Consider the following 17,102-nt stretch of genomic DNA (forward strand, 5'->3'; position numbering starts at 1 on the left):
GATAATATCAGGTGGGTGTGGTATTGATTTAGTTTCTCTGTTAGGACAGATTCTTCATAGCATCTGTTAGAAATGTACAAAAACTACTTTCTGATGTCTGACAATCAAGTTTCCGGCCAAGTGACAGCTGGATGAGGTTAATATTTAAAGGACACCTCAGCAGACATTAAATGTAGCCCATACTATGCCTAAGTCATCTCTCATAGTAATGAAATTAGAGATGTCCACCGCTGTCATCCAACGAAGAGAAGGCTTGTATTACGGCGGTCGCCAGGGCTTGCAGTTGGAAATCTAGCGCCAATAGGAGAGTCTATAGGTGACACCATTAAATTGAGTGATGAAATGCACTGAAGCCATGAAAGGGAGAATGTTTCCATTGCCATAAAAAGATGTCAGAGATTTAATGATCAAAGGGGAGAGAGAAAAAAAAAGGATTATAGATCTTCACTGGGTCTCATTTGTCCTGCCCTGCAGTTTTTGTAATTTTACTTGTATACTTTGTTTTCCTGGGAACCTGCCTTTGTGTTCCACTTAGAGCCCATCTAAGTAGAGTTGGGACAAACCAATGATTTCCCCCACGGGCACTCATTGTCATAGCACTGCCCTGGCCAGAGCAGGGGCTGTGATACCAGTCTTGTGGTTTTGCTGGCCTTGAAGTCAGGTTGTAAAAGGAAATCCAATTTAGAGAAATGGTGCTGTGAAGACTGGTTTTGTCTGGCTGGAGTGTTTTCCTCCTGCTGCCCCCATGCTTTGTACGGCCTGCTCCTTCTTCACCTGTAAGACCCCACTTGTGAATCACTTCCTCCGAGAGGTCTTCTCTGACCACCCTAATTTAAAAGGGACCCACCCTTATTTTTGGATTCAGTTTTTCAATGGAGTACGTTTCGTAACTTTCCATTTTCATCTTGGGTTGTTGTCTGCCCTAGAGGAAAGCACCTCTATTTGAACAGGGACCATGTCAGCCCTTCTTACTCTGATGCCTAAGAAAGTACTTGGCACATACTAGTAGGTGGTCAGTAAATATTTTGTGAATAAATAAACGATTGAATTAAATTTAAAAATGAATGGCAGGAAACAACTTCCATCCTGTTTCTGATGTAATCTCTGAAGATCATGACCAGCATCAGACGCATAAGGGTCTTTCTTAAGTTAAGGATTTCCTGGACTTCCCTGGCGGCCCAGTGGTTAAGAACCCATGCTTTCATCCCAGAGAGCGCAGATTCAATCCCTGGTAAGGGGATTAAGATCCCACATGCTGCGAGGTGCAGCCGAAAAATAAAGTTAAGGATATCTAGCAGACTTGAAAGTTTCCTTCTCATTTTCATCCCGGAGTCTCAAGATTTGCTTTTGTAGTTAGTCCACATTAGGGGCAGTATTGAAGTTAAAGGGTTAAAGCCACTGACTGGTAGTCAGAATAGAGCCAAGTAATACTTACGATTCTAAATCTCTGTGCCTCTTTTTTCTCTAATCATACCTTATTTCTCTAGAGTGTTATAAAAACAAATTTATACTGTCTCAAGTCCTTGGGAAAATGGAAACCACGGGACCCGGTTGGTCCTTACCATTGGCGGCTAAGTGGTCATTCTTCCTTGGTGGCCTCTTAGGTAGCTCACAGGTGACTGAAGTGATTCTTCTACTACTTACCAATTGCTGCACAAGAAATCACCCTGAAAACTTGGTGGTTTAAAACAACACTTTATTTGCCCATGATAATGTGAAGTTGCCACCTGAGCTGGGCTAATGGGCTCCGCTGGGCCATTCTGCTGGTTTTGCAGGCTGCCCACATGACTGTGGTCCTCTGGTGGCCAGACTGGGTGGTGTGAGATAACCTTGCTTGTGTGTCTGTTGTGCGGGCTGTTGGCTGGGCCGTCAGACTTCTTCACATGGTAGCTGGGTTCCAAAAGCAGCAAAAGAGAAAGAAGGCACATTGTGCCAACGTTTTCCAAGTTTCTTCTCCTGTTTGCTTATGCCCCGTTTTCTAAAGCCAGCCATGTGGCCAAGCCTGGAGTAAATGTGAAAGGGGACTAGACCAGGGAGTCGCTACAAGGCTTGACGTCTTGGGGATCCATACTGAAAGGGCCATCTGTGGCTGTCTTGTGTATCACCAGTGGAAAGAGCCCATGTGGTTTTTGCAGATGATGACATATTCTGATTTTTGATTATTTCTTTGCAAGAGAAATTACCAGACTTGCCATCATTCCTAACAGTCATGCCTGCAGTACAAAGGCCACATCGAGTGGCCACATTCTTGCCCTGTGATATTATGAAGCTGGAGAGTGTGTCAGAAGCCTGGTCCTCAAAAGACTGTCTTGCCCACTGGGACCTTGAAGCAGGTGCTCAGCCCTGCCCACCTGGCTAAGCTGTGTTTATGTTGTGCAGGTCCTTGAGTGGGCTCAGGAGAAGCGGAAGCTGAGCGTCCTCCACATCCATGGGGTCTACACCAACCCGAGTGGCATTGTCCTTCACCCAGCTGGTTATCAGAATGTGCTCAGGAATACTGAAGTTATGGTAAGTGGTGCTGACCTAGCTGCTCTTGGGAAAGCCTTTCTGGGAACCTTCTGAACACACCACTGAGCTTCCAGGGTTAACAGTTTCTTTTCATCACTTAAAATTGGAAGGCCAAGCATTCTTTTCTGTGCTTCTTAGCTTGTGAACGTGTGTGCCATCTTGGGAAATGTCAGACATCTCTTCAGGTGTCAGGCCCTGTGGTTTTACTTTGTTCTTGATTGACAGCCAGCAGTTGGCACTGTTACTGGCATCATCTTCACATACAAAGAAGATATATTTGTATTCATTATTTGGTATACATGGTATTATCTTCCCAGGTGACACAGTGGTAAAGAATCTGCCTGCCAGTGCAAGGAACACAGGAGACACGGGTTCAATCCCTGGGCCGGGAACCTCCCCTGGAGAAGGAAATGGCAACCCACTCCAGTATTCTCACCTGGGAAATCCCATGGACAGAGAAGCCTGTCTGGGTTCACAAAGAGTCGGGCACAACTGAGCAACTGAGCACTCACAGACACACATACATGGAATTAGTAACCCTCTCTATGCCAAGACTAATTTGTGCAGTTTTTCACTGACCAATTACTACTAGAGCATACATTCTGAAGAGTTTTTATATAAATGATGGTGGCTTTGTATTGAATCATCATACATATTCACTTATTGATCACTGGAGAAAAATTTTTTTTAATTTGCATAGGGTAATAAAATGGAGGCTTCATGAAAAAAGACCAAGAAAATGTGATTTTTTTTTTAAAGCACAAGGGGACTTTTTTTCACCCAGTCTTTCCCTGACATCTGTTACAGCTTTATCTGTAACTGACACTGAGTGATCCCTTAAGCAAAATCATTTCTAATACTTAATACATACGTAGTGTGTGATATATATGTACATACATGTGTGTATAAATGTATACCCACAGGGACTTCCCTGGCAGTTCAGTGGTTAAGACTTTGCCATCCAATGCAGGGGCTCAGGTTCGATCCCTGGTCAAGGATCTAAGATCCCACATGCCTTGTGGCCAAAAAACCAAAACATAAAACAATGTTGTACAAATTCAATAAAAGACTTTAAAAATGGTCCATATCAAAACAATCTTTAGAAAATGTCTTAAAAGTATATACACATGTGCATTAATGTTCTAAGGGCCAGGTTTTCTTTGAGCACTCTGGTGATGGGATTCTCTGGTTATTCATGGCTCAGTTTGTAAAGCAGAAAAAGCAGATATGGTCAAAAAATGGAAAGAGTAAAATGAATACAGACCCTGTGGGAGAATGCCAGGTAAAGATACAGTTTGAGAACAGTCATCAAGTTACAGCAGCAGACAGTGAGAAGATCGTGCTCCTTCATGGGCGTATCTGTCCTCTGACTCTTCACCCTGGTTCACTGCTCATCACAGTCTGCTCGATGCAGCAGTTGCAGACCTGTCTTCACAGTGTGACTCACATGTTGTTTCTCTCCCTACCAGAGAGAGATTCAGAAACTCTATGAAAACAAGTCATTCCTCTTCCTGGGCTGTGGCTGGACTGTGGATGACACCACTTTCCAAGCCCTTTTTCTGGAGGCCGTCAAGCATAAATCTGACTTAGAACATTTCATGCTAGTTCGGAGAGGAGATGTGGATGAATTCAAGAAGCTTCGAGAAAACATGCTGGACAAAGGGATTAAGGTCATCTCCTATGGAAATGACTATGCTGACCTTCCAGAATATTTCAAACGACTGACATGTGAGATCTCCACGAGGGGAAGGTCAGGTAAGTTGCGTTTGAGACTAAGAGGGGTCGGAGGGCAGCTGTTCTTCAGCCTGTTATGTGTTTGTGGTGGGTCAGGTCATCACCAAGATGCAGAATATAATCCTAACCAGATTATGAAGGGAGATCATGGTTAGTTTTCAGGTTAGACTAATCGGTGAAATGCAATTGAAATTTAGATTTCAGGGACTTCCCTGGTAGTCCAGTGGTTAAGAATGTACCTTCCAGTGCAGGGAATGTGGGTTCGATGCCTGGTTAGAGAACTAACATCCCACATGCCGAGGGGCAGCTAAGCCTGGAGCCTGTGCGCTGCAACAAAGACCCAGGGCAGTTCAGTTCAGTTGTTCAGTCATATCTGACTCTGCGGCCCCATGGACTGCAGCACGCCAGGCCTCCCTGTCCATCACCAACTCCCGGAGTTTACCCAAACCCATGTCCATTGAGTTGGTCATGCCATCCAGCCATCCCATCCTCTGTCGTCCCCTTCTCCTCCTGCCCTCAATCTTTCCCAGCATCAGGGTCTTTTCAAATGAGTCAGCTCTTCGCATCAGGTGGCCAAAGTATTGGAGTTTCAGCTTCAACATCAGTCCTTCCAATGAACACCCAGGGCCGATCTCCTTCAGAATGGACTGGTTGGATCTCCTTGCAGTCTAAGGGACTCTCAAGCGTCTTCTCCAACACCACAGTTCAAAAGCATCAATTCTTATAGTCCAACTCTCACATCCATATATGACCACTGGAAAAACCATAGGCTTGACTAGATGGACCTTTTTTGGCAAAGTAATGTCTCTGCTTTTTAATATGCTGTCTAGGTTGGTCATAACTTTCTTTCCAAGGAGTAAGTGTCTGTTAATTTCATGGCTGCATTCACCATCTGCAGTGATTTTGGAGCCCAAAAAAATTAAGTCAGCCACTGTTTCTACTGTTTCCCCGTCTATTTCCCATGAAGTGATGGGACCAGATGCCATGATCTTCGTTTTCTGAATGTTGAGCTTTAAGCCAACTTTTTCACTCTCCTCTTTCACTTTGATCAAGAGGCTCTTTAGTTCCTCTTCACTTTCTGCCATAAGGGTGGTGCCATCTGCATATCTGAGGTTATTGATATTTCTCCCCCCGAAAAATAATAAATTTTAAAAAAGAAAGAATTTAGATTTGAAAAATAGGGAAGAATGGTAACTCCCTTTTGGCTAAGGCTGTGAGGAAAAAAATATATTTGTGCAATTTTGGTGGGAAGGTAAAGTTATTACAACTTTTCTGAAGGGTAAATTTGGAATATGTTCAGAATTTTAAAACCTTTGACCCAGAAATCCCTTTTGATAAAATCTATCTTAGAAATTTCTCCTAAAGGAGATCACTGGACACTCACACAATTATACGACACAGTTGCACAAAGATAAAGGCGTGGGGATGTAGTCAGGGTTGTGGGTAAATGGCAAAAATTGGAAGCAGCCTTAAAATGTTCCAGAAAATAGGTGATTCTATAAATACACCATTTATTAATTGATTAAATATTAAATACATATGAAGCCATAAAATAAAAAATGCTTTTACTGCCCAAAATAATGTCAGAGATATAATATTCTGAGTGGAAAAAATAAAATGCAGGTTGTAAAATGCATTTTTGTATCCCAATCCCTGGCATACAAGATTGTAGATGTTTTCTATTTTTGTTTGGTGTGCATGGCTTCTCTGGTGCCATAAAGAATCCACCTGCCAATGTAGGAGATGCTGGTTCAAGTTGGGTTGGGAAGATCCCTTAGAGGAGGAAATGGCACCCACTCCAGTGTCCTTGCCTGGGAGATCCTGTGGACAGAGGCACCTGGCGGGCTACAGTCCACGGGGTCGCAAAGAGTTGGACATGACTGAGCGACTAAACAATAGCATAGAGATATGCCTGGCATGAGGCTTAGAAAATTAACTGTGGCTGTCTCTAGGCAGTAGGAGTTAACGTGTTTAATATTTTTTCCTATGTTATGAAATATGAAAATCTATTTTTTACGATTATGCTTTGTCTTTTTAAACAGGAAAAAAAAAACGCTTCAAAAATGTTATGTGGAAACTGTTGTGGTGGCGTTAAAGTCAAGTTAGGGGTACCATTCACTTGACATTTTACCTCTCAGTTCTAACTAGAAAGCCAAATGCGGATAAAAGTTTCCATTTACTAATGGCTCCAGGCAAGCTTCCTCAGCCTACCAAATGTAAAACTTTTTGGTATAGCTAAATTGGAGAATGCTTTTTTAAGACCTTAGTTTGAATAAAGCCGGGCCCCAAGGTATGCCCATTATGACTCAGCACACAGTTCCAAAGAAACCTTACTGCTGTTATGTAGAGTATGTTCTTGAAAAGTTATTTGCTAATATGCATTTTCATGGTCAATCTGAATGCATCTTAGGGGCCTCTTAAAGGATGGGTAGTTTAATATAGAGAGAACTTGTCCTATGCAATGGGATTCTCATGTGATGAGAAATTCCACAAACTGTGATTATCCATGGCTCTGTTTTGATGGAACAAGATTTGTAAAAGGCATCACCATAACTAAACATTTTGAAAACTAAGTCTACCCTTTTTATAGAAGAGTTTTAAAAGCCCTTAAAAAAGAAAATTTTCCAATTTATCTTTTCTGTGAAAGCAGTTTGCTAATCTTTCTTGGTGATGTTTTCTGTTGTCGTGCAATATTCCAGATGCTTCTACTGTTTGCCCATAGGTGGGACTCTCAGTAGGCTTTTCCACTGGGCAAGGAGTACTCACTTTGTTCTTTTCATCTGTGTTCTTGAGGTCTTCTAGCCAGGGAAGATGCTAATGTGGAAGAGAACAAAATCCCACCAGACAGCTCTTCCTACACTAAGTCTTTTATTGACAGAAGTCATCAGAAGTATTGCGAAGCTGCACAGACTGTCCTTAGCTGCATGGACTTCCTAGCAGAGCAACTCCCCATGAAGTTACCACTCATTGCTGCTGCTGCTGCTGCTGCTAAGTTGCTTCAGTCGTGTCCGACTCTGTGCAACCCTATAGACTGCAGCCCATCAGGCTCCCCCATCCCTGGGATTCTCCGGGCAAGAACACTGGAGTGGGTTGCCATTTCCTTCTCCAATGCATGAAAGTGAAAAGTGAAAGTGAAGTCGCTCAGTCGTGTCCGACAGCCTACCAGGCTCCTCCGTCCATGGGATTTTCCAGGCGAGAGGACTGGAGTGGGGTGCCATTGCCTTCTCTGTACCACTCATTAGGGTATTGTGAATTGTTAAACATCAAGGATTTTCCGTGTGGCCAGGGGCTTTAATTAGAATGGTCAGCTGAAGGTTGTGATCTGAAATCTAGCAGAGCAGTTTTAGGTTAAAGCACTTCAAGTCAAATTTACCTTCCATCCACAGTTATGTTTTGAGTCTATAGATAAATACCAGTGAGAGGTCAGAGGTCTTTCACCGCTGCTGTTTTATAACCCTGAGCTCTTGCTCTGTACCGAGCATTGTGCTGTGTCCAAACTTTTACAAAGTGAAAATTACTTAGGTTGGAAGATTCTGTAGGCTGCAGATACATTTATTTCAGGAAAATCAAGTAATGGGGAAAATAAGGTAATTCTTTTATAATTCACTACTATCACAAGAGCAGTCACTTTGGTGTATTTCAGTTAAGTTTTCCTTGTGCATTTCCTCATGGTTGTAAACAAAATCTATATACAGTCCTGGTACTTTTTAAATTCAGTGATACATACCATACATTTCCGCACATGGCTGCAGTCTTCATAGCCAGTATGACTGTTATAATCCACTGTGTCACAGTTACCTAATTATTTCCCTGTTTTAGGCAGTATCTAGTTTTTTCTACTGTAAGCACTGTTGCAGTGAACGTATCTTCATCCCTGGAGTTTTTCCTTTTGCCAGTAATTTCCATAGGCTGTATTCTCAGTATAATTACCAGGTCAAAGGTAACATTTTAGTGGCTGATAAATATTGCTCTGTTTTCCAGGAGGGGAATCCCAATTTGTATGTTCGAGCGCTGTCTCTTGCTTATTTTTACTCCAGCTGTCCATGTTTCTATCTGCTATTCTTTTCTCCTGTGTATTCAAACTTCTTCCCACACATTATTTATTCCAGTGCTGTCCAACAGAATTTTCTGCGCTGACTGAAGTATTCTATCATCTCTGTCCAGTACTGTAACCACAAGCCACACATGGCCATTGAGTTTTGAAGTGTAGTTAAGTGTGACTGGGGAACAGACTTTTTTCTTTTTTGGCCGCCCCATGCCGCTTGTGGAATCTCAGTTCCCCAGCCAGAGATCGAACCCACCCCCCGCAGTGGAAGTGCGGAGTCCTAACCACTGGACCTCCAGGGGAGTCCCTGAGGAACACAGTTTTTAATTTAGAACTAAATAGCACATGTGGCCAATGGCACTGTATCAGACAGCAAGGCTCTAAGCCCATTCTGGGGGTGTTAGCTCAGCTCCTAGTCACTCTTCTGCTTGACTGAATTTTCCCCCTTGCATGCTGCTTCCTGTCCCCGGCTGGAGTAGTTTTATTTACCTAAACTTGGGCTTCTGGACTAGTTAGGGACACACTTGTTTTTTCACAAGGAGTGTTAGCGCACTCAGGGACCTCAGTGTTTCCCTATCATCTAGTACAACAGTGTGAAGACTAACCTGGTTTATGCCCCTGCCTCGGAGAAGGAAATGGCACCCCACTCCAATACTCTTGCCTGGAAAATCCCATGGATGGAGGAGCCTGGTAGGCTGCAGTCCATGGGGTCGTTAAGAGTCGGACGCGACTGAGCGACTTCACTTTCATTTTTCACTTTCACGCATTGGAGAAGGAAATGGCAACCCACTCCAGTGTTCTTGCCTGGAGAATCCCAGGGACGGGGGAGCCTGGTGGACTGCTGTCTTTGGGGTCGCACAGAGTCTGACACGACTGAAGCGACTTAGCAGCAGCAGCAGCAACTGTGCATTAGTGATAATTTCATCCTTAGTCAGACCATGTGCTTTCACCTCCCTTTAGTTGGCTGCTTTGCTAAGTTTTAGCTGTTCGGTCATATTATCTGATACTGATGTGTGTTCTGTTTAGCAGGGATCGTGAGAGAAGGCCAGCTGAATGGCTCGTCTACAGCACACAGTGAAATAAGAGGTACACTGTTTCCTGTTCAACCATTTGTCAGCAGAAAACGTTTTCCCAGCACTCAGTTAAGACCTTGGAGAATGACTTAGCTCTCCCACCTGTAGAGTCTGGATTTTCCTACCAAGTCCATTCACAGGTTTCCTAGTATTTGGTGTCTTGTCCTCTCTAGGATTAAGCTTGACTTCAGTTTCTGGAGAAGGAAATGGCAACCCACTCCAGTACCTTTGCCCGGAAAATCCTATGGACGGAGGAGCCCGGTAGGCTACAGTCCATGGGGTCGCAGAGTTGGATACAACTGAGTGATTTCACTTTCCTTTCAGTTTCTGCAGCTTTAGATGGATAAACCTGACATGTGAAACTTCACTTACCATCTTTTTTCTCTCTGCAGACCATAGTACCTGAGAGAGCTAGAGAACGGCCACCATTAGATCAAGTTGTCAGGGCCTACCGTGGAGTGTTTAACAAGTGAACTTACAAGAACCCGAAGCAGCTCCTAGGAAGTACCAATACCCAGAGGCTGAAAGCTGGGGGTTAGCAGAGATGTCCAACTTAATCCTTCATGCCGGCTCATTCCTCTGCAGCCTGTTCCAGTTCAATACCCAAGTGACAAGGGGCCCAAATGGAGCCCCCACCCCACCCCAGGCTGAGTCCACACAGCAGGTCAACAGGACATTTCCACCGACTGTGGCTGCACAGAGGACTTGGGCTCTCGACGCCACGGGTTCGCCGTGGCCCTTGCGGCAGTTTTGTACTCTATACTTGGTTTTTCAATTAAGCTTAATGGCTTTTTTAAAATATGACTTGAAGCTCTAGTTTTCTAGACCTTTTACAGTGTACAGTATTTTACATAATTGAGCTGTAATATTAAAAGCTTCTTCATTTACTTCCCAGGGCCCCAGCTCTACTTTGAGTCACTTTAGAAAACTCCTGACCTGCAAAGGTACAGGCCGAATTTAAATTTTAAAAGTTCTATTCTTGTACCCTGTGGGGAAGGTGATCTCATTCTGGGGACAAGCGCTGATTTTCACCTGATTCCTCAACATTATCAGTTCCCGTTTCCCTTCCTGCCATGTACCCTAGAAACTCTAGTTAGTGTGCTGTAGTTTAGTTTTGAATCCTCTGTAAAATGACTCCAAGACCTAAAAGGCAATTTACTTATGAAATGTATTTTCTCATATAAATTATGTATTCCTCTGGGCAGACAGCCTTCACCTTATTGCACTAACAGCACATCTGTAACACCAAGCTGCAGGACAAGCCTTAACAAGGTCTGCATTCTTCAGCGTGGCGCTCGTCTACCAGGCACTGTAGAGGAGGAGGAGGAGCCAGGATCCGCTGGGGAGCAGAAGGGGGAGGGGGCAACATGTACCCCTCCTGACAGTTGGTTTTCTCCCGGGAAGGGGAACATGCAGTTACGTGTGGATTCTGGAAGTGGGAGGAGGTCTTGGAGGCTGAGAAGCCCAATGCAACACTGCAGCGCGGCTCCTTTTACTTCTGTGGGAGGCGGGGACCCCTCTCACTCATCTGTAACGCATCACTCTGGCCTCGCTGAGGCTTTGGGGAAAAGGGGAAGGGATCATTGAATTAGCAGCAATTAAGAAGAGGCCATACACTGCCACAGTGTAGGGGTGTTATCCTGGCCCTGCGGACCTGAATGCTGTGTATCCTACGGAGAGGGGCCATCGAGACCCAGAGCAGGCTCTCAAGCCTCTTCTCTAATGGAGCGGGGGACGATGCTCGGATGTCCCCATGACCACACTAACTAGCAGAGCTCTGGTGTTGGATCTACTAACCATTGGTCAAAGCTGTAATGAGACCGAGTCTGTAGGCAGAGTGAGGGATGCTGGATTAGGAAGGGGGAAGAGCACGGGGGTGGGGCGGGGAAGGGTAGTGGGCAGTGACTAACATGATTAGGCCCTCCTTGCAGGTGGAAGCTGGGCTGAACAGAGAATGGGGTTACGAGGGGCTGCAGGCCCCGGAGCCCCCCTCACTCTGCCTTTGAACTACACTGAAGACAAGCTGCTCACATACTCTAAAGCACATTCTTGATACAGGGATAGGGACTTTGGGGGAAGCGGTGATTTGGTATCAGGCAAGAGCCACATTAAGCCTTCATGAGGGCAGCCACCACAGCCTTGGCGTTTAGACTGCGTAGGTCACAGTAGGTCTGGCCAGTGCCCACAAAGACGATGGGTTTGCTTGTGATGTAGGTCATAGAAATCGCAGCTCCCACCTGAAGCAGAGACAGGATACCCAGTCATTTCTGGACCCTGCCTTTGCACTCCCTCAGCGACGGGAGGCTCCGCTCCCCTGTGAAGGACAGCCACTCCCCTCCTGGTCCCACTCTGCCCTGTCTCGCCCATGTTTACCTTGTCATCAATGGTATCAAATTTGGTAAGGACAATGCCATCAATAAGCCGGGGTGTCTGGGCCATAGAATGGTCAGCCAAGGCTCTGTTGAACTTGACCTGAAAGGAGAAACATGATATAAATATAACATACCTAACTGGCCAGAGCTGAGGTTGGGAAGAGAACCAGGCCCGAGCCCTCACCAGCTGGTCCACGGCCTCGTTGCCTACTAAGGCCTCCCCCACAAACAGCACCAGGTCAGGTGTGTTGACAGTGATGAGCTTGGCCAGGGCAGTCATCAGGGGAGCGTTGTCTTGCATGCGGCCAGCTGTGTCCACCAGCACCACATCAAAGCCTTGGTTACGTGCTAGAAAGAAAAAAGTGGTCAACTCAAAACTCCTGGACTGTTAACACTCATTTCCAGCTTCCTCTCAACAGGTCCTAAACTGGCCCTATTAGAAGTCTGCCTGTTTATTTCCTTAGGTTCGAATCAAGTTAGAAGGTGATGTAAGAAACAGTTTCCACACGCTGTCATGAAGCATATTTAGGGAAAGGAGAGCAGGTGGGTGTGTGTGTACACTCAGTGTGCCTGCCTCTCTGCAACTCTGTGGACTGTAGCCCGCCAGGCTCCTCTGTCCATGAATTTCCCAGGCAAGAATACTGGAGTGGGTTCCATTTCCTCCTGCAGGGGATCTTCCCGACCCAGGGCTGGAACCTGTATCTATTTTGTCTCCTGCATTGGCAGGCAGATTCTTTACCACTGAGCCACACCCGGGAAGCCCTAGCAGGAGGATAAAGGTGACCAAACATTGAGGTAACAAAACGAATATATGAGGTTTGCCTGCAACTACACGTTACCCCAAAGTGGAGCATGGCATGGCACATCACGAATTCTGAGCTGCTACTGAGCAGAAAGTTGGTGGTAGGGTAACCCTGGTCCTCTGCAAGTTCCAAGAGAGCCCCCGGAGCAGAGGGGCCCGCACAAGCCCCACACTTGCTGTGCACCGTACCAAAGGCAATGGCCTCCATGGCAATGCCAGCAGCATCCTTGCCGTAGCCCTTCTCGAACAGCTGCACCATGGTCCGGCCGCCGTGCTTCTCGGGGGGGTGCAGGGCGCTCAGACGCCGGGTGTGCGTCCGCAGCTGTTCCACAGCCCCGGCACGAAATGTGTCGCAGGCAGCGATGAGGACACTGAAGCCGTTCTCTAACAGCCAGAAGGAGATCTGCAAAAGAGGCAGAACTGTCAGCCAGCCCCACAGTGGCAGAGACGGAAAAAGCAGCAGAAACAATGTCAGACTCAGGCTGGGGAACAGCACCCACCTTGGCAAGGTTGGTAGACTTCCCCACGCCGTTCACACCACAGAAAGTGACCACGTACGGGCGCTGATGACGCTGGGCATCCATGATGTCCCGGAGCATGTCTACGCGGCGCTGCGGCTGTAGAATCTGCACCAAGGACTCCTGCAGAGCTTGCTTGACCGTGGAAGTCACCGCTGGGGGTGGGGCAGGGAGGTATACCCATGAAGCCCAAGTCAGGTGCTCCGAACACCTGGCATCTTGCTGAGCTAAAGGGAACTAGGATCCTGCCCAGGAATCCACACCATATCTGACAGCCCTAAGCACCTGACAAGTAATTGATTCAAATCCTCTTAAGTTAGATGTCATGAACACCTGAAGTCTAAGTGAAACAACATAGATTTAGAGATTACAGTTTGTCAAAAGTCACGCATCTAATAAGAATGGTGGTGACTTCATAACCTCCACCCAAGCACTTCTAGGTCTGGGGAGATACTTACTGCTGAACGTCCCCATCACCTTCCCTTCCAACTTGTTGGCCACGGATTCACAGAGCTGGACTGCAATGTCTGCTGCCACATTCTTAGCTAAGGAGGGGGGACAAACGTGGGGTGAATGCCCTGGCAGGAGTGAACGACCCCCACGGTACAGCCCTTCTACCCCACTATCCTTAGCCCAAAAACACGAGTCTGCCCTGTCCTGACTCACCAATGAGATGATCACGCATCTTGTCCAGCACAGACTCCATGTCTTCACGAGTCAAGCTCTTGGAACCCACAAGGCCCTTGAGCATCCCAAACATGCCACCCAGAGTCCCCTTGGTAGCACTGCAGGCACAGAAAACCACAGATGCACAGAAAGCCAGCAGGCAGCCAGCAAGTCCTGTGCCTTTGGAGCCATACCCGCCACCCGCCACCAAATCCCGTACCTAGGTTTGGTGGAGTTCTGAGCAGCTCCTTCATCATCTGAGCTGCTGCAGTCCAGATCCTGAAGCTGCCTCCCAGGCCCAGTCCCTCGAATCTGGAGGGTGTGGGGAGAGGAAGAAGGGATCAGGAAACCATGAGCTGGTGGGGAGGGAAGCCTGGAGTGACCCTGTCCCACACTGCTCTGCCCCTTTGACTCCAGAAGCTCCAAATGTAACCCACCCTCTGGCTCCAAGCAATCAAGGGGACTGCCCTCCTCATCTCTCCTTCCCCCTGCTGCTTATTACCATTAACCCTCACTCTGGCCCCTGCTACCTCTTACCAAGTTGATGTCCTCAGGCGGGGCCGCTTCCGGGGCTCCGTTGGTGGTGGGCGTGCTGTAGTCCAGAACTTCCTTGTTAGCAGAGCCTCCCAGTGCCCACACCCGGGGTGCCTTTTTGCCTTTCTCCTTGGGAGCATCTGACTTACTGGACTTGCTGTGAAGGGTTACAGTAGAGAGGGTTATGGTGGAGCAGCAGGAGAGGCAGCATCCACCTCAGAGACAAGGACTCCCTCACCCCTAACGTGTCTGGATAGCAAAAGCTGAGGGCAAAGCTGGGCTGCTCACCTGGACTTCTCCATACCCCTCCCATGCTTCTGAATGAACTCTTCCCGCTTCCTGCGGATCTGCTCCTCTTTGGAAAGTTCCTCCCCGTTCTCAGGTCCTACTGGGAGACCTGACTTTTCTGCAGGGGCTGCTTTGCTAGTAGCCAGAGGGCCATCAGAACCTGTCAAGGAGAAAACTCACTGAAAAAAAAAAGACCGAATTCCAACAAAATAGACAAATGGGGAAAACCCTCCCAGATCATTCAGAGAAAACTGTGAAGAAACACCTGGGGGATCACCGACATTGGGGACAATAATCAGGGTGGTGGGCACCTGAGCCAGGGAGGCAAACGACGACAGAGGGAAGGACAGGGAGCCGCTTCAGTGCCACTTCAGTGCCACCTGAACAACGTCTCATTCCCCTGGATGTCCAAGTTCAAACTCACCTTCCTTTTTGGCCCCCTTGTTTTTTTTGTTATTCTTGGCTTTTTCCTTAGGCTTTTCACCCCGTGTCTCAATCATGGATCTCACAGGTTTCTTCGCCTTCTCAGAATCTTCAAATTTCTTCATGGTAGTGGGAGCACGGATCTTACTGCTCTCCTCTGCTTCACTAAAGAGAAAAGTTCATACTAAGTCGCTTCAGTCGTGTCTGACTCTGCAATTCTATGGACAGAGGAGCCTGGTGGGCCAGGATTGGATTCTCCAGTCAAGAATTCTAGAGTGGGTTGACACTTCCTTCTCCAGGGGATCTTCCCAAGCCAGGGATCAAACCTGGGTTTCCCACATTGCAGGTATTCTTTACCATCTGAGCCACCAGGGAAGCCCAAAGAGAAAAGGTTGACAGTCTAAATCCAGGGGAAGGGCCCTCACACCAAGCAGGCAATCAGAACTGGGAAGCCAACTCAGGAGCCCCTTTCAACCCACAGTGTACTATGCCCTCTTGGGAAGGAAAGGAACTCATCAAGTCTCAGAAATTGATTTTGCAGAGGGGAGGCCTCTCACCGAAGGAGCCGCAGAAAGTCATTCTGGAAATCGAAAGTGCCATTCAATAGACTTAAGGCACTCTGCTGTTGGATCTCAGTGCGGTACTTGTCTCGAAACAGCCGGTGAACGTCGTCTATCAACTTGTCCACATACGTCAGTGTTAGGATCTTCTGAAAACCTACCTGTTCAGGGAAAGGAACAGAGCCAGCAGATCTGCTTACATGCCGGCCCAGAACAGAGGGAAGCCAACTTGACCCAGGCCTCCAGGGACTGGCTCAGCCCCTGGCCGGTTTCCCTGACCTGAGGAGCAGCCAAGCCCTCTGACTGGGCCCAAGAGCGGCTTCCCTTTTCCCCTCCACCCTCCTTGTTTTCTCAGTTACTTCATCGTAGACACTGGGCGCAATTAATCAGGATTTTCTGAATCATCAGGACTGCCTGTCAGTGTAATCGTTACCCTTCTAAAATACCCTCACTTACCACAAACACCAACTCAAACTGGTTGTCCAGTTTATACTTGAGAGTGAGTGCCTCATGGGTGAAGGAGTTGTTACCTCCTCTCTCCTGGAAAAAGAGTGTATCTCAGAATTCAGACTGTCCCCTCAAACACCTGGAGCTGGGCCCCTCCAGCACTACCTTCGGGAAGGAACCAGACATTCCCCTAAACTCAAACCTGTCCTCCAGGGCCAAAAGATTCAGGGCACTGCTCTCCAGCATTACACCTGGGAGAAAAGTGTAGACACCCAGCTGGGGGGGTGGGGGAAGGAGGGGAAAGGTGGGAGGCACCGACATGTGCCAGCGAGAAGAGTCCTCATGTAAACAATCAGGTTTACCGGCAGCCGGACACTATCTACACTTCTTAAAAGACGTTCTTTCATCCTTTATCTCATCCAGCCTTTGCGACAACAGAAAAGCAAGCCGCTGGCAGTGAAACTGGGGAACGAAGGGAGGTCTCAATGGACTACCGAATCCTGCCAGAGTCCCAGAAAGCGGAGGGGGGAGGGGACATCACAAAGTTGAGGGATGGTCTGATAGGAGCGGGAGAAAGAAGCGGAGTTCTGGCTACAAGCGAGTGGCCAGTTTGAGGTGGGCAGACAGGGTGAGAGGGAGGCCCGGGATCAGTCAAAGGGGACTAGGGGTCGGGTCAGGGGGGAGGGGGACGAGCCCGGAGTTCTGATCCCGCGGGGGCGGTACCTGCAGCAGCACGGAACGAATTAACGCGTTAACAGGCCCGGTGCATGAGTCGCTCACGCCCTGAAAGCACCAGAGAACGAGCCCGCCTTTGGAAAAAATGGTGAAGAAGTCGAGCATGGCGGCAGCGGGAAAGGAGCCGGGGCCGGCGCCGGGAACTCAGGCCTCGATCGCCGCTGCTTCCTGCTGCGCCAAGCGCGGGACACGTCACACCAGCGGCCCCGGAAACCGGCGCAGCCGCACTTCCGCTCAGCGCCGCCCGGATCCCTCCCCGGCTCCGCCCACGGGCGCGCAGGACTGACGTAGAAGCCCAGCTGGCCAATGGAGGGTGGGGGCGGGCCTCGGCGGGCCTCTCAGCATGTCCTGGGAGGGACCGACCGCCTATAGGGTGGGGGGGCAGGACCCCGTGGCG

General features: G+C 47.8%; 2 protein-coding genes across 3 annotated transcripts in view; one reads left to right on the plus strand and one right to left on the minus strand.

Moving 5' to 3' along the window:
- Nucleotides 1–10,247, plus strand: part of FAM118B (family with sequence similarity 118 member B) — a 48,561-nt gene extending 38,314 nt beyond the window's left edge. The window contains exons 5-8 of one of the 2 annotated variants that reach the window (XM_070782725.1): nt 2,380–2,508; nt 3,978–4,263; nt 9,314–9,373; nt 9,753–10,247. In XM_070782725.1, the coding sequence (XP_070638826.1) occupies nt 2,380–2,508; nt 3,978–4,263; nt 9,314–9,373; nt 9,753–9,766 (489 nt within the window). In that variant the 3' untranslated portion in view covers nt 9,767–10,247. The remainder of the gene's footprint in view (nt 1–2,379; nt 2,509–3,977; nt 4,264–9,313; nt 9,374–9,752) is intronic. The other variant, XM_070782726.1, reaches the window with a different exon arrangement.
- Nucleotides 10,248–10,509: 262 nt separating this feature from the next.
- On the minus strand, nt 10,510–16,918 carry SRPRA (SRP receptor subunit alpha). The gene is made up of 14 exons (XM_070782720.1): nt 16,694–16,918; nt 15,980–16,063; nt 15,521–15,684; nt 14,965–15,128; nt 14,541–14,700; nt 14,256–14,409; nt 13,939–14,030; nt 13,719–13,837; nt 13,511–13,597; nt 13,035–13,207; nt 12,724–12,937; nt 11,917–12,080; nt 11,734–11,832; nt 10,510–11,597 (listed from the first exon to the last, which is right to left on the minus strand). The coding sequence occupies exons 1-14, from the start codon at nt 16,808–16,810 to the stop codon at nt 11,469–11,471; spliced, it is 1,920 nt and encodes a 639-aa protein (XP_070638821.1). The 5' UTR covers nt 16,811–16,918; the 3' UTR covers nt 10,510–11,468.
- Between the last annotated feature and the right edge of the window lie 184 nt (nt 16,919–17,102).

Source organism: Bos indicus, chromosome 29 (assembly GCF_029378745.1).
Source record: "Bos indicus isolate NIAB-ARS_2022 breed Sahiwal x Tharparkar chromosome 29, NIAB-ARS_B.indTharparkar_mat_pri_1.0, whole genome shotgun sequence".
NCBI classification, from domain to species: domain Eukaryota; kingdom Metazoa; phylum Chordata; class Mammalia; order Artiodactyla; family Bovidae; genus Bos; species Bos indicus.